Source organism: Sander lucioperca, chromosome 11 (assembly GCF_008315115.2).
Source record: "Sander lucioperca isolate FBNREF2018 chromosome 11, SLUC_FBN_1.2, whole genome shotgun sequence".
Lineage (NCBI taxonomy): Eukaryota > Metazoa > Chordata > Actinopteri > Perciformes > Percidae > Sander > Sander lucioperca.
This window is the reverse complement of record NC_050183.1, coordinates 38,106,022-38,130,625: the sequence shown is the minus strand read 5'-3', so window position 1 is coordinate 38,130,625 and position 24,604 is coordinate 38,106,022. Positions and strand designations below refer to the sequence as shown.

The 24,604-nt window shown below is 43.2% G+C and overlaps 1 protein-coding gene across 2 annotated transcripts in view; it reads left to right on the top strand.

The window, feature by feature from the left end:
* The window catches only part of ssbp4 (single stranded DNA binding protein 4), a 92,556-nt gene that overhangs the window by 60,879 nt on the left and 7,073 nt on the right, over nucleotides 1-24,604 (top strand). For both annotated transcript variants that reach the window (XM_031318161.2, XM_031318162.2), the window contains exons 5-14: nucleotides 6,780-6,869; nucleotides 17,138-17,221; nucleotides 19,573-19,699; nucleotides 19,861-19,928; nucleotides 21,241-21,305; nucleotides 21,965-22,010; nucleotides 22,118-22,153; nucleotides 22,294-22,348; nucleotides 24,064-24,134; nucleotides 24,258-24,336. In XM_031318161.2, the coding sequence (XP_031174021.1) occupies nucleotides 6,780-6,869; nucleotides 17,138-17,221; nucleotides 19,573-19,699; nucleotides 19,861-19,928; nucleotides 21,241-21,305; nucleotides 21,965-22,010; nucleotides 22,118-22,153; nucleotides 22,294-22,348; nucleotides 24,064-24,134; nucleotides 24,258-24,336 (721 nt within the window). The remainder of the gene's footprint in view (nucleotides 1-6,779; nucleotides 6,870-17,137; nucleotides 17,222-19,572; nucleotides 19,700-19,860; nucleotides 19,929-21,240; nucleotides 21,306-21,964; nucleotides 22,011-22,117; nucleotides 22,154-22,293; nucleotides 22,349-24,063; nucleotides 24,135-24,257; nucleotides 24,337-24,604) is intronic.

Here is a 24,604-nt window from a genome sequence, read left to right as displayed (position 1 = left end):
CTCAGAGCAGGTTTTCTTCAGGTGTCTGTCTGTGTGCATATATGTGTGCACAAATGTGTGTGTGTTTATGCCATCTGCACTCCAGAGTGTGTTGTCTTTCCTGTCAGGCAGTATGTGGGAATTGCCATAGGTTGATTGGTTAGCCTGAAAGGCAGCAGCGGGAGTAACGGCAGGTGCTTCAGGGCAGCAGGGGGAGTGCCGGGCGACGTCCCCCAGCCACAGCGCCTTCCCTCTGGGTTTCCAGCTCCAAGCGGTGCCTGGGTAGCTGGGAGGCAGCTCCTGGGGCTCTGATGCAGGGACGAGATGCTAGGGAGACAGAGGTGGTGCGAGGAGGAGGGTTATGTGTATGTGTATGTTTGTTTGTGTTTGTGTGTGTTCTGTTGGGGGATCCCAAGCAAATTTGTTTACCGGTAATTAATTCACCTGATTGACATAACAGCTGCCGGAGCTATGGGAAGGCAACGGCGTGTGTGTGTGTGTGTGTGTGTGTGTGTGTGTGTGTGTGTGTGTGTGTGTGTGTGTGTGTGTGTGTGTGTGTGTGTGTGTGTGTGTGTGTGTGTGTGTGTGTGTCTTTGTGTGCATGCATGTGAGAGAGAGTATATTTGGCTGCATACCTGCCGTGGAGGGCATTTCCACGTTGCAGGTTTGGGAGTCTGATTCCTGGCAGAGACGCCCGGCAGCTCTCCGTCTTCCATCGATTAAACCCGTCTGTCGGCCGGCAGCCCTGCTTACACACTCCTATCTCCCCGCTAATCTTTATAGAGTTGACTTCAATGACAGAGTTATTGGAGCACTTGAAGCTGAGGGGAGAGGAGGAGAAGGAGGCTGTGACAGAAGGACAAATGAGGGAGTTGGGAGGAGAGGGTGATGGCAATGACAGTTGCAGGCGATGTGGAGAGGAATTCCTGGTTTGGTTACGGAGATTACGGAGATGCACGAGATGAAACCAGCCATTGGTCTGCAAATCATTCTGCAAGCTATAGAAACTAAATGTACGGACACACAATGGAGTGTTCATTCCCGCGCAAGCACATCCGAACGTACACATCCATGTTGCACAGACGGCAGTTTTAACTGAGGTATCTTTCTTCGCAGCAGGAGTTTTTCACATTAACAGCTCCAACCTGATTTTTTTTTTAGCAGCATTTACTTTGTTTATGGAGCAGACAGAAAATGAGGGGGGAAAAGATAGAATGTAGCAGGTATAAACAGAAGAATGAGACAGACGCAGAGAGCCCTGGTGTGTGTATATTGTAAGCTCTTAGAAGAGTTGGACTGGACTGTGCGTGTGTCTGCATGTGAACATGTTGTGTTCAGACCCTTAGGGTGCCAGTATGGACATTTGTATGTTTGTGAACACGTTACACTGTTTCTGTGTGTGTTTAAGATATGTAGAGTGTGTGTGTGGGGGTCGCTGAAGACTGTACAGTTAGTCCAGGCGACTCAGGCTGAGCACTTGCGATCTGAAAGAAACACAGGCTTACACACACAAATTCACAAACACTCACACACGCACTAACAGGTTGGTATCAGTGTTGTTGTGGCCAGCAGGTAGCAATGTTTTGGCCTGCTTGTCTGGACCCAGATAACAGCAGATCCATTACCCCCTGGAAGCCGAGGTCTGATCACCGGGCAGATAGAGCCGCTCACTCACTGTCTATGGGCCATCTAGCCAGCCAGCCAGCCAGCCAGCCTCCACAGAGGAGCTAAATAGGATCACAACCAGGACCAAAAGGAGAGCAGACCTCTTCTGTTAGAGGCAATGATCAAATACATGCCAGATGATAACTACAGAAGGAAAAAAAACTCATATATGCCTTTTTGCCTAGAGTTTGAATATGAGGGAGTTTAGCCTGCTCAAATATAAGATAAAACGAACTGCGTAGTCTCTGTTTTGTCCAGGCTCTGAGTCCAAACATTGTAAACTGCATATACAAGACGTTCAACACTGTCAAATATTCCCCTTGTTATTTTCTTTTTAATATTCATTACGTGAAAAAGTATTGTGTGTCACGCCAAATTATCATTATATCATTATCAGGTACAGACAGCATGGAAGCAAATTCATGCGTGTGTCATTTAAATAATTATTCTTTGTCCTAACTAAAGTTGTGGCTGGTGTTAACATAAACTTCACCTTTTGCATCTCCTGTTTTTGGCTAAGATAAGATAAGAAACACTTTTTTAACAGCAGCCAGTTTTTAAAAAGAAAACATTAGTCAAATTAGGAATGTATGTTTCCCTCAAAAACCAGATTATTCTTTAAAATATGAACTCAAATAGCCACAATCAGAGCCACACAACACAGAACACTCTGGGAGAGACAATCAATGGACAGAGAGCTTTAGATTTCGCAAACATACTTTATTGATCTACAAGCTCTTTTTCTAATATGGAGGAGCGGGAGGCTGCAGAATTAGGACTGAAGATGTTATAAAACGAACAAGCAGGATCATTAGTTAAAATGGGATGCTGAATGAAGATATCTTGTATGAAAATTGATTTGAAATGAATGAAGATAATGTCATGAAATGCAGCACAGATTTTAGTAGATGGTTTTCTATGGAGGTGGAGAGAGAGTGAGACAGAGGAGTGTGATGTGAGTGAGGAGTTAACACTGTGCCGGCATTGTGCATCAGGTTTGTTTGTGTGCAGAGAGAGAGAGAGAGAGAGAGAGAGAGAGAGAGAGAGAGAGAGGGCAGCTATCAAAAGCCACAGGCTGCTTTAAACTCCATCTCTGTTTCTGTTTCTCTTTCTTTTCTCTTTTTTCCCTCTTCTCTCTCTCTCTCTCTCTCTCCCTCTCTCTCTCTCTCTCTGTCTCTCTTATTTTCTCTCTCTCTCTGTTCCCTGGCCATGCTGATGATTGACGGCCTGAGGGTTTTAATGGGCACTGGAGAGCAGGAGCTGAGGTCGGGGTTGTCATGGCAACTAGGAGAAGGGGCCTTTTGCTGCTGTTTCACCTGAGTACTGTGGAGCCTCGCTGGCTGGTTGAGGCAGGCAGCCACACACACACACACACACACACACACACACACACACACACACTCACCACACATACTTACGTGCCAGCACCACTTCCATTCACTCTTCCTTCTCTCCCCGAGATGCCCTGCCGTTCATCCAGCCATCTCTGGCCTTCTTCTCTTCCTCCTTTTCTTTTTTTTTCTCTGCTATCCCTTAGTAGATAATGCTCTGTGATACGCCACAGCTGGTTAACTGTGTTTGCATTTGTGTAATATACAGCATTAAGCCTATAGTTTTTGCTGTCCCATTGTTCGATAACAGCTCACAATGACACGCTTTATAGGGCCCAGTTGAGGTCAGATGTGTCTTAGATCGCTCTGTGTTTTTGTAGGAGATCCTGCAAAGTTGCTCCATCTATCAAGCTAATTTCACACACTTATTCATTCTGTCCAAAATGTGGACACGATCCGAGACTGACCACCCGTACCTGACACGTGCAAATAAATCTTTTTTAAAAAGAGACCCCATTCACAAAGGATCCGAGGACGGTTATACCCCATCCAAATACACGCCAGCATAATTTAGACTTAACCCAAAATGTGCTTGACCCCAACATACCCAACTAGAGAGAGAACACCACCTAACAATCAGCAGCCATTGGAAAGGGGAGCAATACATTTCATTTTCCCTCCTGCAGCTCACAGTTCACACTGTTCATCCTGAGTCAAAAAAACACATTTGTATTTTGCAGTGATTATGATGGTGATCAGAGCTGATAATGGGTTTGCCAACATCCACACAGACATGACACAAGCAACAACACAACAGGATCTGACCCAGTTAGACTGAATATAATGTGGTCAGAGCCCGACTCTGGTCCTGGATTGGGTCTCCGTTACGAGGAACTATGTTGACTCGTGAAAACGTCTTCTGGAAGTGTGCATTGTTTCCCTTATTTGATAAGTTGCTTCTCAACTGATAACACTCAACTGAGAAGCAACACAGATGACAGGTCTATGATCTCATGACAGGTGAGATGACATGCAACAAGGGTCCCCAGCGGGAATCAGATTGTACACATTGCAGCTACTTCGCAGCCTTGTGTCCCAGACCACCAGGCTACAAGGACGCTCTAGAAGTTATAACAAGTTAAATGCATAAAACTATGTATTCACCTCATATCAGTGGAGTTAGGTCCAGGTTAACTCAAATCCCATGTTTTATTTTGCATTTTTGAGAACCTGCCTTTATATCTGAAATGTTGAATTATCATTAATAACTTTTTAAATCCTAAGAGCATTTCTAGAAAGTTAACCGTACACTCAAACTCTTGACTTCTTCATGCTTACCTCAGAGTACTATGATGCATCTTTTGCAGACTGTTCTTCACTGTGTAACCTCTCAACACTCATATCTCTCTGCCTCTTCTTCTCTCTCTCTCTTTCTCTTGCTCTCTCTCTCTCTCTCTCTCTCTCTCTCTCTCTCTCTCTCCCTCCCTCTCTCTCCATGTCTTTCGTTTGCCAGCTCTGTCTGTTTAAATGTCTCTCTCTCCGTCCCTCTGCTTGTGTCTGACTTCTGTAGACATGTCCATGTCCACACTCTGGAAGTCTCTTATGATTTGTTCTGAGTCCCACAGAATCACACCCTCTTACCTGTGTGTGTGTGTGTGTGTGTGTGTGTGTGTGTGTGTGTGTGTGTGTGTGTGTGTATGTGTGTGTGTGTGTGTGTGTGTGTGTGTGTGTGTGTGTGTGTGTGTGTATGTGTGTGTATGTGTGTGTGTGTGTGTGTGTGTGTGTGTGTGTGTGTGTCCTGCATCATGGCCCCGGGGCCTGTTAGTTAGTGTCTGGGCCGTGAGGGTCAGCCGAAGGATGGAGGGATTGTTTGCTCTGGAAGTGAGTGAAGCTCTAGTTACAGTGGGGGGAGGGGCAAGAGCAGAGCACTGTGTGTTTGTATATTTTGTGGAGATTCTATGATTGTGCAGTAGCTAACAGATTTTCCCGAAATTAAAAAGCAGTATTAACACGTTTAAAGCTTCTGTGGATCCTCTGTGATTGTGCAACTCCAACCTGGACTTGTGATTTATATGAGCAGTTTTCTGATCTACCATCTCCATTTTTAACACATGGTTACGTTTAGGTAACTAAAACTATAGCCTACTTGGATAAGGTTAGGGAAAGACTTTGGTCATGGTTTGACTGTTGAAGAGACAAGATGCAAACCGCAGTCTGTGGTGTCAAAGTCTAATATTTTGACCTTTTGAAAAGTGTAACTTTGTCAAGCTACTTCTACGTTTGCTTCTCAGATCATCATTATTCACACTATAAGTCACTTTTTGTCAGGAAAATAGAAAGATAGGTTGCTCTAAGTGTTTGCGCATACAAGAGATGTGTTTGTAGCTTAATAATCTTCAACAGTGTTAGATCCTCCTGTAACACACAAACCGGCTCCACATTCTGACTGAAAATGTACGCTTTCGGTAACTTTTTGGTTTCCTCCTCCCATTATCGCGCCGGCCATGTGTGAATGTCGAGCTCTGACAAAGCAGTCATGACCAAACACCGCCTGTCAGCCTCACTGCCTCAGAAGAAAACCAGAGCAGCAAGCGTCACATCTGTCTTCTCCTCGATGTTGAAAATCATTATAATTGAGAGCAAAAATGAAGGAAATATTGCCAGAAATATATTTGGAGGCCATATTCCAAATGGGGTGGCATGCAGGACTAAAGGAGGCCCTGTATAAATCAAGATTATGGTACTGATTTACATTTGTGATGTTATTCATCACTATGAAGTAGGACCTAAACACTGATAGAAATTTAACAAAATCCACCAAAGCATTGGGGCTGGGCTGGGTAATGATCCTCAATACTTTTACTCAATGAGATGTGTCTGTAATGCTGAGTATTAAAAGTGTTGAGAGCTGGCAAGGAGAGCTTGATCAGAGTTTTATTGTTGTAACTAATTCTTTAATTAGATATTTCCTGATCTAAAGATAAATTAGGAAATAAGAGGTTTGGCATTCAATTTAAAAAAGAGAGAAGAGTTTATCTAGAAGAACATGCCATCTTTTGTATCAAAACGTTGGGACTTGGATTGAAAAAGTTTGAGCTCCAGCCCTACATGGAGGTGCCACTAAGGCTTTAAATGTGAAGCAGTTGAAGGAAGTGTTGAGTTTTTTGACATTTAGGAATATTTTTGTTCCATCAGAGTTTGTGTAAATGTACAATTTGCACATTTTCGCATAGTTTTTATTGGTCAGTAGATCAGTTTGGAACATTTCTCAGGAGGAATGGACTAGTAGAGAAATAGGCGGGGAGGGAGCAAATAGGAGCAGATCTAAAAATAGTTTGTCTCCTTTGTATTAGAGAAAGAAACACGAGCTGTGCATTTGTATGACTCTTTCCTGTTCATAACCCTACCCCTCTCTCACATCTTAAAGTTCAGCTAGTTCTTAAATGGTTCGATTGATTTGGCTGTCTGTTGCGGTCAGATGGCGCATTGTTCGAACTACTTCACTAGGAGCACTTTAAAGACTTAATGTTCCCCCTAAAACTATCTGTATCTTGACAAGATAGTTTTGTGTCCATCAAATAATTCATCACTGTGACTAAATAATCATATCTTCATCAGTTATCTGTAATTGTTCAATTTGTGTCCAGAAATTCAGTGAGTGTAATCAGGGTTGGAAGTTTTGCAGCAGATAATTTCTGCACGCCATATCTCTCTTTCCATTATTTTGTGCTGTTCACGGTCTGCTGCACCATCAAACATGGATACTTAAGAGTAAGCTGTTGTTTCTTGTGGGTTTTTTTTCAGAGTGCGGCCGCTGCTCCCAGTCCAGTGATGGGCAACATGCCACCCAATGATGGCATGCCAGGAGGACCCATGCCCCCGGGCTTCTTTCAAGTAAGAAAAAGAACTTTCTCGCTGACTTCATCCCTCACCCACCCCCAGCTTCACCCATCACACAACCCCCGACAGCCCCTCTGCCCCTCCCATAGCCATCGCTAAGCCTATCCTTCTGTCTCCTCCTCCTTTTTTTAGCCTCTTTAGCTGTCCTAATCCCTGTCCAGATGTGTTCCCTTCTCTGTCTCTCTGCCTCTGTCCCATATGTCCACGCTCGTGTTGTTAACTCCTGGTGCTCTGTGTGAAGCTCTAGCTACTACTAACTGACTTCTAAAGAGACTTTTTTGATGCGCCCAAATATGAAATGTTGCTTTAGTGAGCAAGTGAAAGTGCTAGAAGATTTATTTATTTTTGGTAGAGGAGAGGAGAGGAGAGGAGGCTATTTTCTCTGATTTGTGGTACTTGTGTTACTAATTCCTCCTGTCATCACTGTTCTATGAAGGCTGTCTCAGAGGCTGACGAGGTCACACACATTCTCTCTCTCCCCTCTCTGTGTTCCCATCACTCTCTCCTTTCTCAGACGCGAACATGCAAACACGCAAGCCTCATTTGACACTTTCACACATACTGAACTAGTAACACTTTTAAGGTTTAAAATATCTGCATTCGCAAAGATATTCACCAAAGTGGGAGAGGTGAAAAGAGAACCTAAAAATTGTTTTCACCTACAACTGCTGAACTACTTCAGTTACATCTCAAAGTTTCAATCTAGAATATCAGTATCAAGATAGTTGCTTAACTGAAAAGGTAGTTTCACGTAAAGAAAAAAATCGCCTGAAAATGTTAGATTCTGTCACATCAATCCAGTCCAAGTTGTTTTCTATGAAAGTAAAGGAATAATTCTTGCTCTGTTATCAATGGTCAGGACATGCTGAAGGTCTTTTGATTGTACAAAGTGTCCCATAATCAAAAAATTAATCAAGGTTAATCCCTGCAACAGCCATTCATCCTGCTCAGGTGTCCTTGAGCAAGACTCCACACCTGTGACACTTGTCTGTCTCTGGATAAGAGCCTTTAAAGAAATAGTTCAACATTCAGGGAAATGTGCTTGTTCGCTTTTTTGCCGAGAGTTAGATGAGGACATTGATATCACTCTGTATGGTAAAGATGAAGCTACAGCCAACAGCTAGTAAGTTTAGCTTTGCACAAAGACTGGAAACAGGAGGAAACAGCGAGCCTGGCTCTGCCTAAGTTAACAAAATATGGCCACTAGCATCTCTAAAGCTCACTAATTCAATTGTTACCACATTGTGGTCATTTTTTTTCACTTGAGCTAAGCTAACCAGTTGAGATACACCCTGTTAATTTATGATATTTTGCTGGTAGGCAGAGTTAGCTGGCTGGCTGCCTGTTTCCAGGCTGCCTATTACCGGCTGCTGGCTGTAGCTCCATGTTTACCATGTTTAGTTTGCTTAGTTGCAGCTCTAATCACTGAATACGTATTTGGTCAAAGTCTGTTTTGGTTACTTAAAACAAAATGTGCAGTATTCCATAATGCTCTGCATGTTATTAATGGTTAGGCATGTTTTACAACATGTGCTCCTATGGGACGTTTAGTATGCCTGATGTGAAAATACATACAGTGTGGAACTGCATAGCCCATGTGTTGTTTTGTGCGGTTTGATTGGCAGCATGTCGTGTGTGTGCGTGTGAGTGAGTACGTGTGTCCGTTTGTGTGTGCGTGTGTGCGTGCGTGTGTGCGTGTGTGTGCAGTGGTCGTGGAGAATGTTAATGATGTATGAGCAGTGAGCAGGCCAGGGAGAAAGCTATCTGATGGCATTGCATGAGTGACATTGCTTTCCATAAATAGACCCTGTGTGCATGGCCGACAGACAGACAGACAGACAGACAGGATGGGCAAAGAGAAGGCAGGGATAAGAGAGACGGGATGGATGGTTTCTTTCCAACGCTGCAATATTCACTGTCTTCTCTTTGCTTAGCTCAGCTAATCTGAGCAGCAAAGCAGGCAAATGTAAAGAAAACAGAAAATAAAAGTGTGAACATAGAGGCTGCAAAAAAAGAGAGACAAAATGTTCCCCCTACCTCTCCAAACTTTGCATCAGATTTCTGTAAATCAAGCAGACAGTGTTGCCAGAACAGCAGCATATTTCAATGTGTTGGAGCGTGTTATATATGGCATCTTTCAACTTCAGCTATAGAGCTGAAACCACACACACTGCTTAGGTAGCTGACATTCACTCCCTGGTGAACTAATGGCTGCAGTCTCCTCTGAAAATGCAGGCTACTGAGTTTTCTGCAGTTCATTTATTCATTCTCGCACATATTGTTGAGATTTTACTCATATTCTCTCTCATTGCTCTCCGTTACACTGGAGGTAAGGTCAGCCGTTTGACAGTGTGACATGTCCACCTTTTGTAGAAGACTCAACAATGTCTAATATGTTTTTGATGAACTGTGATTTTTGCATTGTGAATGGGTTGCATCTACTGAAACTGAATTTTCTCTGTGCTTTAGTCATTTCTCATCTCCGGGTCTGCTTCCGCCTGCCACCTTCTCTCTCTCCTCTCTCCTTCGTACTCCTGGCATCCTTCTCCATGACATTTCCCTTACTCTATCCATTTCCCTTGTCTTTGAAACTATTGTTTTCTCGCTCCACACACACACGCACGCACACACACACACACACACACACACACACACACACACACACACTGCTTCAGTGACACATGCTTACTCACCAACTCTGTGTGTGAACTGTTCGCTTGCGCTCTGTGTGTGTGTGTGTGTGTGTGTGTGTGTGTGTGTGTGTGTGTGTGTGTGTGTGTTGCAGAAATGCTTCCCAGTTGCACTAGCGCGGTAATTAACATGGGTGACCCCAACACTGTTATTGGCTACAGTCCTGGGAGAGAGGGATGAGGGGGCAAAGGAGGGACAGTGGAGGAAGGTGGAGGAGGAGGGTGTCCGCTGCCATGCTTCCCTAATCTGTAGCTCACAGGACGAGCTGGGCATCGGACTCCTACAGAGAGAAAAAGCAAGCTGAAGAGAGACATGCTTTAGGTAGGAGGACAGAGGATAGAGGAGAAAAAGAAAAAAAGTGGGAGAGAAATGCTGTGTTGGTGTGAGGATCTCTATACATTTAGTATATACTCCATCGCTGCTGCATCATGGCCCTCTGGGGAGGACAAGCAAAGGGGGAGATGACGGGGTGGGGGGGGGGAGGAGAGGCTGCGAGGAGAGACAGATTAATGACAGGGAGGAGGAAGAGGAGGAAGAGGAGGAATAGAAAGACAGTAGAGGAGAAAAGAGGACACTGAGATGTCAGGAAAGTCAAAAATATTTTTATTGGCCTTCAGAGATGAGTGATCACAAAAGTGACAGCTGACGACAATAGTGAACAGTTGACGGATTCATCACCCATGTGCTGCTCCATAGATAGAAATGAAAAATATCAGGGAAATGTTTACTGTACTTTTATTTTTTTAAATGCTACATGCATACAGCACATGGAGAAACAATAAATAACGAGAAAAAGAGAGAAAATCTGTAAGGAACCAGCATAAATAAGTGTTAGGCTTCTGTCCCAGGAAAAGCAAATTAGATTAAAAAAAAGTGCTCTTTAGGGATTTATCTGGTCAACCTGTCAAATGCATGCCCCAAAAATTCCTCTTTGTTGACCTTATTCTCGGGTCTACACGTGGTACAACAAGTACTCGAAAACTTAATGCGCTCCATTAAGTCTGTGAACCAGTTGGGGGGGGGGGGGGGCAGGCAGTCTCTTTCTACTAAACTGGAATGGCCCCTTTTGCCAAAAAGGAACCCAAAGTTAAGGGCAGTGTGTTTTACTGCAGGTAATTGCGGCTCTTCAGGGAGAACACCAAAAAGCACAACAAGAGGATTAGGTTTGATTACACATTCAACAGAAAGCAACCCAGGTATCAAAGACAAATTTAAGAACCTGTTCAAAGCGGAGACATGGCAGCCACATGGTGAATTAGAGAGACATCTGCTCTCAGTAATTCCTTTATCAAAGGTAAGATTGATCTCAGCGTTCATCCTGGTCAGTTGTCATAGAAAGATGCAGATAAAAAAAGGTGAAGTGCTTTAAAAACGTGAATGGGAGACTGAAAATCATACAGAGATGGTTGAAGAATGTTGGCTCAGGTATTATCTGTAAGGGTCAAATGTCAGATCTCTGTGTATGATCAGGGTCAGAGGTGGCTCTTCAGTGGATGATGTAGACTGTTGGGGTAGATCCTGAGTGACTAAGGGACAGGCGGATAATTGCAAGGTTGTTCGGTGGCTTTTCTTTGTCACACAAATATTGCCCAAACTGTTTGAATGTTTATAACATTTTCTATGATGTCTGAAATGGTACTGTGAATAGAAGATTCAAAAAGACAGATGCAAAAGGACCCAGATGAGAGTGTGCAGACATGACTTTTCACTTCAACCTGAACTAAACACATTGAGGAGAGGGACTACATTTGACTCTTGTCAGCTCCGCTTATCCTTGAGAGGACGGCGGCAAAAATGATACCTAACAATTCTCCTTAAATGACAGACACTTAAAAATGAGAGGCAGTCATCAGCAAAACGTTACTTCTGTCCATTGTCTGCCTGTCGCTACTGTTAGACTTTGTTCAAACCCGTTGATAACAGTCACTGCAGTTAAACAGTGATTTCAATGTAGCCTTTGTCTCCTACTGTGCATGCTTCATACCTATCAGAAGCACGTTGCTGATACAGTATGTTTTATCTGTTTACAGAATCGTGAGAATTACAGTACCTCGGAACACACACACACACACACACACACACACACACACACATTTCCCTGTGTGTTGGTGAAACTTCTGCTATGAGCTCTGAATGTTGCTCTCAGCTAACCCGGGGATCACAGATATATATAAATCATTTGGTCTCATCCTAACATGTTTAAATGGCTGTCAGCGTTTCACGGCTGTCCTCTGGGAGAAAACACCCCTGATAGCGTGTTCCCATCTCTGAGCTGACGTGTTGCCACGCTATATACAATGAGCTAGCAGGAGACCTACTGCTGCCACTGCCGCTCTCTCAGGAATGTTAGCAAGGAATGACAATGAGTGTGCACTCTGTGTGTGTGTGTGTGTGTGTGTGTGTGTGTGTGTGTGTGTGTGTGTGTGTGTGTGTGTGTGTGTGTGTGTGTGTGTGTGTGTGTGTGTGTGTGTGTGTGGTGCTGTTCCTCCTGGCTTTGTTTGTTGTGTTCAGTGATGCAGGGTGCTTTGTGTTCTCGCTCGCTGTTTGTGTGTGTGTGTGTGTGTGTGTGTGTCTGGTGTGTGTGTGTGTCTGGTGTGTGTGTGTGTGTGTGTGTGTGTGTGTCTGGTATGTGTGTGTGTGTGTCCAGTAGTTTGACGGCAGTTACACACTGCCCTCTAGTGTTGGCAGGAAACGAAAATTCAGATGACTGGTACTCTTCCATCACTCTCTCTCTCTCGCTTTCTCTCTCTCTCTTGCTTTTGCGCTCTCTCTCTCTCTCTCTCTCTCTCTCTCTCTCTCTCTCTCTCTCTCTCTCTCTCTCTCTGTGTGTGTATGTGTTAGTGGTCCATCAGGGGCAGCGGTGTGGGTCTTCCTTAAGCTGAAATGACTGGTGGGGAGGCGAGGAGGTTGTGTTGATGGGTTTGTGGTACTGTGCCAAGCTGTTATCTCCTTAGCCGGGTAGAAAATGATTTTATTAATTGCTTCATTTAACGCTCCCTGTGTACCCCCTCCTTCTTCCCCTCTCCTACACGTATAACACAAACAACACCACACAAACACACACCCACACCCACACACACACACACACACACACACATACTCCAACCCAAGCTACTTTTCAAACTCGCCCTATACCTCTGTGACAGTTGAAATGTTCTCTCTCTCCCTCTCTCTGCAGGGACCTGTAGAGAGAACAGTACGGCCATAAAGGCCATATGCTGGCCCATTCAGATGTAATAGCAGGAAGGCCCAGGGAGGCCCAGCCAGAGGAGCTATGCTCCATTATGGCACATTATAGAGAGGAACAAGAGGGGAGCTGTGTGTGTGTGTGTGTGTGTGTGTGTGTGTGTGTGTGTGTGTGTGTGTGTGTGTGTGTGTGTGTGTGTGTGTGTGTGTGTGTGTGTGTGTGTGTGTGATTGTGTATTACCTGCAGTGCAGGGACAAAAATGTGTTCACATGCCACATTATGGGGATTCAAAAAGCTGGTTCCCATAAGATAAAGTATTAAATTATAGGGTGAAGTATTAGGATTAGGGTTGAGGTTACAGGGTTACAGTAAGGGTTGGGGTTAGGGGCATGTAGTTGCAATGGTTAGGGTAAGGCTCAAGAAAATAAATGCAATTCAATGCAGTGTCCTCCTAAGGGACTAGGGTGTGTGTGTGTGTGTGTGTGTGTGTGGAGGAGAAGCAGACTGCTGCAGCTGGATCAGTGCAGCCAGACCCCGCAGGGGTGTCTTGTTAGACATACACACACATACACTAACACACACACTCAGACCTGTCACATCAACAACAATAACCTCTGAGGTCAGACAGAGCTAGCGCTGCATTAGCCCCAGTCTGAACCTGCTGAGAGACAGAGCAAGCCAGTACAGCTGGTGTTAACCACCCAAAACATACACACACAGAGTGGCAGAACAACCACTGTGGCACTGGTACAGACCTTTCATAACTGTTCCAACACATCCAGAGCACACAGTATGTACAACTAATTAAACATTTCCAGATTGTTGAATAGATTATTGACCGGCTGTATGTTGTGTAGCTGGTTAATAAGTAGACTGCTTCATAGATGAGCTGGTCTCATGACAACGAGATGAATAGAATCAATGCAGCAAGGAAAGTAAACTGCCATGTCTCAAAAGGATAGGAAGCACCTATCTTGAGAGCCCTGCTGCGGCTGCTGCTGCATGCTGCTGTGCTCAACACTTGTGCCTATTTAGAAAGGGTTGTGAGTCCATGAACAAGTGCTTTTGGTTATGAGCAGTATTGTTTTCACGTGTATGTAAAAGCTCATCTCTCCTGCCAAAATCTGAGCTCTTAGACGGTGTGCCTCACAGCGCAGCAGCACTGTATCTGTGCCTGTGGGAACGCACTTGTTTCCAGCTGTCAATCAGGCATGTTTATTTTCCCACTGTAACAGCACCCACAGGTTCCTGGTGCTCAGCTCTGTCGGCACTCTACCATGCCAGCCATGCCAACAGAGCACTCACAGAGGGAGGGCGGCGCAGTGGGCAGGGTGGGAAAGTGAGGGAGCAACGGGGGAGGGGGGGTGGGGGGTGGTTGCAGGAAGGAGAGATTTAAAGGGAGTGTGTGTCTGTGAGGCTAGAGAGAGAGATGCAGGTATCTGTGCAGCTGCCTCCTTTAGGAAAAATGCTGCACACAGGTGAAGAGGTGCACAAGTCTAGACAGTTGTGTGTCTAGACGTGTGTGTGTGTGTGTGTGTGTGTGTGTGTGTGTGTGTGTGTGTGTGTGTGTGTGTGTGCGTGCGTGCGTGTGTGCGTGCGTGAGTGCGCGCTGTTGGTCAACAGAATATTACGGCAACAAAGTACTGACAGTAATTCTAAAAAATGGTTCAAATCAATGCAACTATGTGAAGCAGTTCTCATTTTTCTGCAAGCAGAACATCAATTTTAAACATTTATACAGGTGGATTTAAGTCATTTATTAAGACAGAATAATTAGTATTTGCTGATTCCAGCTATGTGAGGTATTTTAGCTTTTTCAGCTCATATTATGAGACAAAATTAGCAATTTGCTAGGCTGTGGAAGCATGTAATGTTGTTTTGACATTTTATAAGTAAACAATTACTCAGGAAGTAATCACTGGATTAATCAAGTATAGTCTATTTATTTATAAAGCACATATAAAAATGAATAGGAAATGTTAAATCATTAAAGGAAAAATCATCCTAGCCTTAATGTGTGTACATGCATCTATTTATGCATATTTGCATGAAAGTGTATTCCAAATTGTGTGAACACGACCAGTGTGTGTGTGTGTGTGTGTGTGTGTGTGTGTGTGTGTGTGTGTGTGTGTGTGTGTGTGTGTGTGTGTGTGTCAGGTTATATTGCATGTGGGTAATCCCCTAATCCTTTAGCTTTTCACTGTGATGTTAGACACACACCTGTTGAAGTTACACCCCTCAGCCCCCTTCACATACTGTACATGCACACACATATTCAAGCCAGCACACACTCAGCACCTGAGAAGAAGATCCTGCTTTCACCTGTGAAAAAAAGGGAGATCTTATATTCGCACTCATCACCGCTCAGTTGCACCCCCCACACACACACACACACACACACACACACACACACACACACACACACCTGTAATGTTACCTGATAGCAGAGTGCTTGACAGAGGCTCTGGCAGAGTAGTAGATAAGCCTGGTCTGGTAGTGGGTGGTCCTCACTCTCCGTATTGATGTTCAGGTAGAAACAGTTCTCTGTTGGAGCAGCTGCTGCTGGAGTCAGATGATGTTACTGTAGGTAGAGACAACAAGGTCAAAGTTCACTCACTTCTCTGATACTGTATTCACTTTAATGTACTTAACACTGTGCTTGTTGTTGAGAGATGAGATTAATTTAAAACAGTTCATTTACTCTCAAAATGCAAACTGAAAATGCAGTTCACATACCAGTGATTACGTTTTCAGTCCAGAGTGGATTTAAGAGACAAAGTCATTACAGTTATTTTCAACCTGGGATTCATTATTTCTATAGTTTCCCATAATAATGTTTGATTGGGTTAAAATATTTGGCACTTCTCTGAAAAGTGAAAGCGAGCACCAAAATAAAGCTTGCTTTGGAACCTTGACTGTGTATTGGCCAGCAGCACCTTTGTCAAACTGGACCAAGCATCATTATTGCAAAATTTGGAGAAAAAAATAAGACAGTGTTTAAAAAAATCCTAATTATCCTTTGGCATAACAACATGATTGTGATTGAATGTTGATTAAAGTCCATCTCATGAGCTGATCTCACCTCATCCTGGCAATAACAATTCCTGTAGATGAAAATCTATGTGGCCCTATCCAAATGTCAGTGACAAATGTTGTTACATGCATTCTTGTTGATGTAACAGAATAGATATGATAGCTGTGCTTTTATTATACATACTTCAATTGGACATGCTGTAATTACTCTCTGACAGGCGAATTCACAAAAGGATTGCACAGCTTTTGCAGAAATAAGACAAAACGAAACCATGTAATTCTCAAAGCACCCACAAAGGGTGAAACGCACCCCTAACTGCGCTGTCAAGCAAATAGCACCCTGGTGCTCCTGTCCTTAATGCACGTTCTTAAATTAGGTAATATGCAGACATTTGGCGCAACATTGACCCTTTTCTATGCAAATGAGCCTCATTGCAAAAACAGTCCAATTCACAAAGATCAGCGCTGAAATTATTAGCGTCTTCAGAGAGTTGGTGGTAATGAAGTGCATTTCTAAGGGGTGTCCTCAGCTTCGAATCATGCCATCTTTTTTTACAGTCTGAAGCTGTGCGTTTGAAAACACCAACAGCACTGACAGACTGGGATATTAAAAATACCGTTTCTCTGCGTCACGTTTAAATTCCTTGCCTGAAGTTTTGAGGAATTTCTCTGAACCTCATCAGTCAGGACCTGTAGCTTGCTGTCTGCATTTATTTATTTTTTCTCTCTGTCATTGTTCTGACGACATTTATACTTTGCCACATGGATAATTGCAATCGGAAAAATGATACCAGGACATACACAATATGAGAACTATATATATTTTTTTTAAATGCACCCCAATTGCAAAAAAAAAAAAAAATCTCATATCTCTTCTGCTTGTATTACTTTTTAGAGAAGAAATAGTCGCTATGAAAACTGGTGACGGGAAAATTGATATTGACTTTGTGTATGTACAGTATGTTTCTGTTTTGTTTTTATGCTGTGAGCATCCCAAAGGAAATTCAAATTCTATTCACTAAACTTCCATTGTATTGGGGTGGAAGCAAAAAATCTCCTGACAGATATCTTTAAATCTGGTCAAATAAAACCCATGTTTTAAGATATTCATCTTCATGGCTAAATAAAACTAGAGCAAAGTGAGAAAATATGTATTTGGAATCTGGGTGAATGGACCCTTTAAATGTTATATCACATTGTCCTTTTCTATTAATAACTCCAGTGTTCGCTCTGAGGAGAGACTTTTGCAAGTTTGTTCAACATCATTTTTTTTTGTCCCAAGTAGGTTTGAACATCACAAAATACATAATCGCAGCACTTTATTGACATCTTTTTGAATTTTGTTCACCAGGGTCCTCCAGGATCTCAGCCTTCCCCTCACACGCAGCCTCCCCCACACAACCCCAATAATCCCATGATGGGACCTCACGGACAGGTAAGACGGAAACATTTACACTCATCACTCAGCTGCTGTGTTGTAGTTTACTCACTCACTCACTCACTCACTCACTCACTCACTCACTCGCTTGCTCACTTGGTCACTCGCTACACAACAACAGTGTACAACAGTATACAAACAACACAAATGTCCCTTGTTGTGCTAGCAGACAGGACAGGCAGCATCCACAATGGTGGGTTGGATGAATAATTTAGCTGTGTTGGCCCAGCTGTAAGGAGCGGAGGTGCATCTGGAGGCCCTTCTCTCTCCCTCAGCCCAGCACTCACCATCCCATAGTCCATCAATAGACCATTAATATTGCAGCACAGCCTGACACGGTGCAACTATTTCATGCACAAACCCACCACAACATGGTCAAAGGAGGAGAGGAGAGGAGATGAGGGGAGAGGAGGGGAGAGGAGAGGAGAATGAAAACTGTAGTAAGTCAGTCCTCACCTCAAGGGCTAACTAGAATAACACACACACACACACACACACAAACATACAGAACGTAATTACCATTGAAAGCCAGTCTCCTGTTATATTTGTGTTGTCTGTGCTTATCTGTGTGTGAAAATGATGATATGAACATTATTCTGCCGCTCATGCTCCGTGACCAAAACACACAGCTCTTACCCAATCAACATTCAAATCAGCATGTTTCCCCTTGATACTAAAACAGTTTGATTAATTCTTATCATCTGACACTGAAATATGGCTCACTGGTTGTGGGTATTAGTCGTTGCAGCAGTGTCCTCTCATAGGTAATTCTGAAAACCATCTGTCTGGGGTGCTTTACATTATTCACTACGCTGGCTCTGTATGTGCGTCTCGGCCAGCCAGCTCTTGTCCCCTCTCTGGTGAAAACATCTGTGTGGATGGTGTCTTCATTTTCTGTTATGAATCACACTATCCAGGCTGCATTTTTTTTTTTTTTTGTAGCACTGGTGTTTGGTGATACAGACACAGTGAGAAAAATGTCCAGGACATGTGCATCTGCACAAAACAAGCAAACATTAAGATGTAGAACACCTCTTCTTCTACTTGTACGACTTCATCCTCTCATCCAACTATGTCATGTTCCTGTTCTTTTCTGCTCCACCTCCTTCTCTCCTTATATTGTTATTCCAGTTCAGGTTTCTATCCTACATGTTTTCTTCCTGTCTCGTATCTGTCCTCCTTTACCTTTATCCTAATGGGTTTTACTACCTGAGGTCTTACTTTACAAAACTTAATGACAAGCCCCTCCTTCTTGGTAAATTTAACAAAACTACTACAGAACATTATTCTTCAACACAATAGCCCCCCCTGCTGACTTGGAAAGATAACACTTGAAATTGGGTAGGTTAGATATAGTCAGGTGTACTGAGTCTTTAGTGCCTCGTTCCACTACCTACAAGTATGATTGTTATTTAGGTGTGTGTGTGTGTGTGTGTGTGTGTGTGTGTGTGTGTGTGTGTGTGTGTGTATCATCTGAGGTAGCCTTTTTTGTCTAATCCGTTTTATGTGAAAACATTTCTGCTTCTAAAAAGCAGATTTGCCCAGAAAAACTAAAGGAGGTGATGTTTAATTTAGGTTCATTGTAACATAATATAAGGGTTATTAGTAGTCTGTATAGATCTGCACTTAATTAGTCCAACAGCATCTTAAAAGAAGAGAGAAGTAAAAAATGAACAAAAACAAATTTACAATATGAAATGATAACACCAAACGAACTGTGGGCCGACATTTATGAATGTGCTATGTTGTTATGTTATTAAGCTTGAGTTTGAAGTTGAATTTGAACTGATGATGACAACAGCACGCTGAGACATGTACACTGTGGTGGTTTGTGTATTTTATAATTTGTTTCATCTCTATTCATGTTTTATTACTTTTTCTGCATTCATTTGACAAACCTTCCTATAAATAGATATTGTCAATATAACTTTATGAGTATCTGAGTATTTTATTTTATTTTCTTTCACTTAAGATTAGCAAACGTTGTGGAATACAGTACCTTGATTACTTATTTCTTCATAATCACTCTCTTTAGACAAAAATCCTAACATTAATGTATCTGTGCTTGAATTCAATGATTTTAGCTGCTGTCCTTTTATTAGATAATTATTAGATGCTAGATTTCATGCTAATTCAATTAAATGTGTACACTCTTCGTCTTAGAGTGTTGGGATTGCGCTTGAGGGAAAAGGAAATCACGGGCAAACTTATTTGTGATATTTTAAGAAAATATAAATCATATAAGAATATAATCAATATAAAAATATAATATAAGTCCTATAAAGACTTATAACAAGCATTCTGCTCCTGATCACTCTGAAATAAAGTAATTATCGTCCTTCCTGCAGCCATTCATGTCTCCACGGTACCCGGGTGGCCCAAGGCCCGCCCTCCGCATGCCAAATCAGCCTCCTGGGAGCATCCCCGGCTCACAGCCTCTCCTACCAAACAGCCTGGACCCCACCAGACCTCAAGGTATTGACAAACATGTGGTGTTATTTCAGGGAGGCTGCACTTTGCAGAGTAATCTAATATTGGCTTCTGAATGAGAATGCTTTCTCCTCATTTATGGAATTATTATTGATCCAAACAGCGCTGCCATTCTAACAAGCTGCACTCTCTGTGTTTCCCCACAGGACATCCAAACATGGGAGGTCCAATGAGAATGAATCCCCCTCGAGGCATGGGAGGCATGGGCCCACAGGTAGGTGCCAGTGATATTACTCACACACTCACACAGAATAAAACACAAAGAATTGTGTTAATAAAGTAATGACAGTGGATCAGCACTACCAGCCCACTGCACTCCCACTCTGCAGCTGCCACACAGCCACATTTGGTGCTTAGTTTCTGAACAAACCTAATGTTTGGTTGCCCTTCATTAAGGGCTAACATGAAAACGGCCATAATGTCAAACCAGCAGCCTATAAACAGCATGCAGATAAGCCTTTTCTTTGCTGAAGAAAAATGTTTTGTTCTGCCAGCCTCGTAACTTTGCTTTTAAATGTCAGAAGCGCTCTGATGATTAGCTTGGCTCTAACCAGAGCTCACCCACTGCCAACGGCAGTTCTACATGTGAAATCCTACTTGCCGACTCCCACCTAGAGAGACAAACAGAGGCGGAGAACTCAGACTGCTCTGAGCAAGCAGCCACTAACACATTTTGACCAAAAATGGTGCCAATTTTGGCATTCTTGGTTTTCCTTTTATCACTTTTAATTTTGGTCGATGTGATTCAGTGTAATACATAAGATGCTTAAACAACAGTGTCCTTTTGAATTACCGTTACCAGACAGCTGCTTCATTCTGCACCCAACTGCCTTCCGCTCCAACACCACCTCACACACACACACACACACACACACACACACACACACACACACACACACACACACACGCACGTGCGCGCACACACACACACACACACACACACACACACTCACACTCTCACTGTGCCCCTCGGCCCCTTTCTGTGCCACCCTGGCTCGGTGACTTTGGCAGTGACCGTACCAGCAGCTGGTGTGGCATCTGCTCGACAAGTGTAATCGTCTGCTGAACAAAACTCTTCCTCTGAGTGGAGCTGCTCTCTGGCCTGCCCCCCTAACTCTCTCACTCTCTCTATGTCTGTCTCATTGACACACACACACACACACACACACACACACACACACACACACACACACACACACAGACACACACATACACAAGTACACACACGGAGTGCCAGCCAAACCCGCCTGCTGGGTAGCCATGAAAACATACACACAACACACAGAGGGGAGCATGGACACATACAGACGCATACGTACACATACAGTCGTACGTCGTGTGTAAGCCCTTACTCGCTCAGCACATACACACAGCTTTCCACTTTCACATACAGCCCATACATCACATAATTAAACACCAGTTGGGGGAGACATGATGGTCGCTGACCTTCATTAAGATTCAAACCTTCAGACAAAGCAGGTGGGAGACATCGTGCTGACTGTGCGCTCCTCTCTCTCTCTGTGCAGAACTACGGCGGAGGGATGAGGCCTCCTCCAAACTCCATGGGGCCAGGGATGCCGGGCATGAACATGTTAGTAGATTGGAAAAGACGTTTTTAAATGTTTGTGAATTCCGCTGCCAGAGAAAAGCCAGATTTAATGGGAAATTACAATCTAGGACTTTATTTTTTATTTAGTTTTTACCATTGTTGCGGTTATGAGAACAGTTTTCTCACCAAGTCAGTTGCTGAGATGTGGGGACAAAATCCCTCACTGCATTATGTACAACTAGTATGTCAAACTTGAACCACAAACTTGCTGCAGCATTTGGTTTTGTTCTCTCCTCCAAATACTGCTTGTGTTTCTGTCCTTTTATTAATTTGTCTTCAGATCTCTGCATAAGATATATGAGAAAAGAAAGGTACTATCACCAATAGGTTGTGAAAATCTTACCTTTTCCTTTAATAAAACCCATCTTTGAAATTAGAATATATCACAATGTAAAAAACCTCCTTGGTTTACTTACAAAGTGCTTTATTGACAGATTATATTATTAGAAGGAATTACTGTATTAGGAATGGTTGTGAATGTGTGCCTTCTGCAGTTAAAGTGGTGTGTTACCACACTTACAATGTACATTTTATAATGTAAATGAGCCTGTGAAATGTGAGTAGTGACAAGCATCTCCTGCAACTTTGCTATGTGCCAGAATTATTCTATTAAATATCTTTCTCTCTGTTTGCTTCTCCAGGGGTCCCGGTGGAAGAGGTCCATGGCCGAACCCCAACACCAACTCAGTGAGTCACACTCTCTTACATTACATCTTCAGCTCTTACATGACTGAGTGTGTTTACAATAACTGTGGCTCATGTTTTGTTTCACCTCGGGTCTATTCTCTCCACAGATAGCTTATTCATCTTCATCTCCAGGCAACTATGTGGTAAGTGTCCCGTTATGGACTCGTGTTCGACCACGGGCCATAAATTAACCTGTCATGCAGTGATATCTAACAGGCACTCTGCCATCTAGCTGCACTCAGCACTCATTTCTCTTTTCCTCTCTTGCTTCTTCACCCCTCAGGGTCCTCCAGGGGGAGGCGGCCCACCAGGAACTCCCATCATGCCTAGCCCCGGAGGTGAGCAATACATTTCTGTTTCCCTTCTGATTTCTACTTTTATCCTGCGTTCACTGAACAAGAGCTCTGTCTCTGTTCTCTGTCAGATACACATCTCTCTTTTGGGAGAGACAGGTGGCGATTGCACTCTAAATACTTAATGAATTCAGCCTTTAGGAATCATTTTGTAAGTGTAAAACATGGTTAAAAAAGGTAAAATATTGCACTGAGCCTAATTTGGATATATTTCTATGATGACACATGCATGATTTTGGTTAGCTATCATATTCGCTCTAAGCACTTTCCAGTTTAGGCACATTCTGGAAAATATTTGCATGTTGTTTGCTGTGTTCTGTCATTGTCGAGACAGTTCTATAAAAGGGAAGCAGAGGCATGTCAGTGTGCAATCAAACGAGTGATCCATCTCAGCTTTGAGCCATCAATCTAGCGTCTCTGTGGAGGATTAGCTGAGAACAAAACACTGTGGGCTGATATCCTGTGGATGTTCTGTTTCTGTTGGCCTGTAGAGAGATTCTTTTTGTGTCCACTATTTATTATTTATATACATACCTCTATTGTGACACGTTGCCGGGGCAACCTTTTGCACAAAATGCTCCTGCTCACACGTACACCGGGAGGAGAAACATATTTCCACTGCAGTCGCCAAGACTATGTGCGCACACACACACACTTACACACAAACCTCCCACAAAAATGCACACCTCCCACTCAACATTGCCCCCCTCCTCCAGTCACGACGAACAACACAAGCTAGATGCAGAGACACTAACAGGCAAGATCTCTTTACCACTTTGCACATACTGTATCCATCTCCACCCCTGTATTTCAGTCTGTTATTCTGATTTTTTTTTTTTCCTGCTTTTCTCGGTCTTCCGCTCACAACTTTCTGCCTGCGATGTCAGATCAAGGTCACCTTATCCCTCTGAATCTTTTTAGGACACACAGACACACGAGAAACGACACAGCATGTACTAGTTGTTGCTAAGTTGCCACGGCGTCCATATAAAAACTTGGTCTCATCTCCTGATTGTAGGAATTAGAGATAATGGGGTTCTTTTATTGTACATTGCAGGGAGCAGTGTGGCGATTGATCGACAGACAGATTCACTGACATTATGTACTGGCACTTAAAGAACCATAACTGGTGGTCTTTGTCCTGTACAATGGAAATAGGAACATGTCTGGGCTGTAGCTTAAAGTAACACCAAAGATTCTTTTGTACCTTAAAATAATGTTTCCAAAATTGTTTCAGTGGTTCATCAACTCGTAACAGGGTGAACGGCACTTCTGCATTCACTTTGCAGCCCTCTGTTGGCTATAACCGTACTATGCAAGTTTGCCAGATTGGGTAGTGGATCTGTAGTTCGAATGAGATATAAGAAACTGTATTGGACAATTCCTCTTCTAACCTGTAGGGAGACCGAAGAGGAAAAGTGCTTTGGTGTTGCTTTAATGTATTGGCAGAATTATTCTCAGTTAAAGACAGCGCTACTCCAGGCGGTTCTGTACAGCTTAGCTCGTTATTTTCCAATTTATTAACCTCTTCCATACCCCTAACCCACCTTATTTTCTGACATGTTTTAGGACAATTGGATATGAAAACAGACAGAGATAACAGTGATAGGGCTTATCTGCAAGTAGTTCTATAACTCTAGGAGGAACAAGCTGCTTTACAGCATCCTGATTTGACATATCCGACTGCTCTTTATTCATAGATTCAACAAACTCAAGTGAAAACATATACACAATGATGAACCCTATCGGCCCTGGTGGAAATAGACCTAATGTAAGTCATGTCATTTTGTTCAATTTTCAATTACAGTTTAACATTTTACCCAAGATGTATTTGTATTGTTCTGTCTAATCTACCCAAGAGCAAGATCAATGAACTTTGTATGTTTCTCTCTAGTTCCCAATGGGGCCGGGTCCTGACGGGCCCATGGGTGGAATGGGTGCTATGGAGCAGCATCATATGAACGGATCACTAGGTGAGTAGTCAAAGATAGTTTACAGCAGGGATCTTCAACAGGGGGTCCGGGGCCCCTAGGGGGTCCTCAGAGTCAATGCAGGGGGGCCTCCAAATTATTGTTCATTTTTGAAAGTTTTTTCAAAAATTCAAAAGTCTTAACATGAATCCAACATATTATTTGCAAATATAAACCCCCACTGCTTACTGGCCTATAGTCAAGGTAGTCACTAAGGTAGCCATCCACAGATACAGTTAATCCTAAGGAGCCACTGTCACAAGTATGTTTA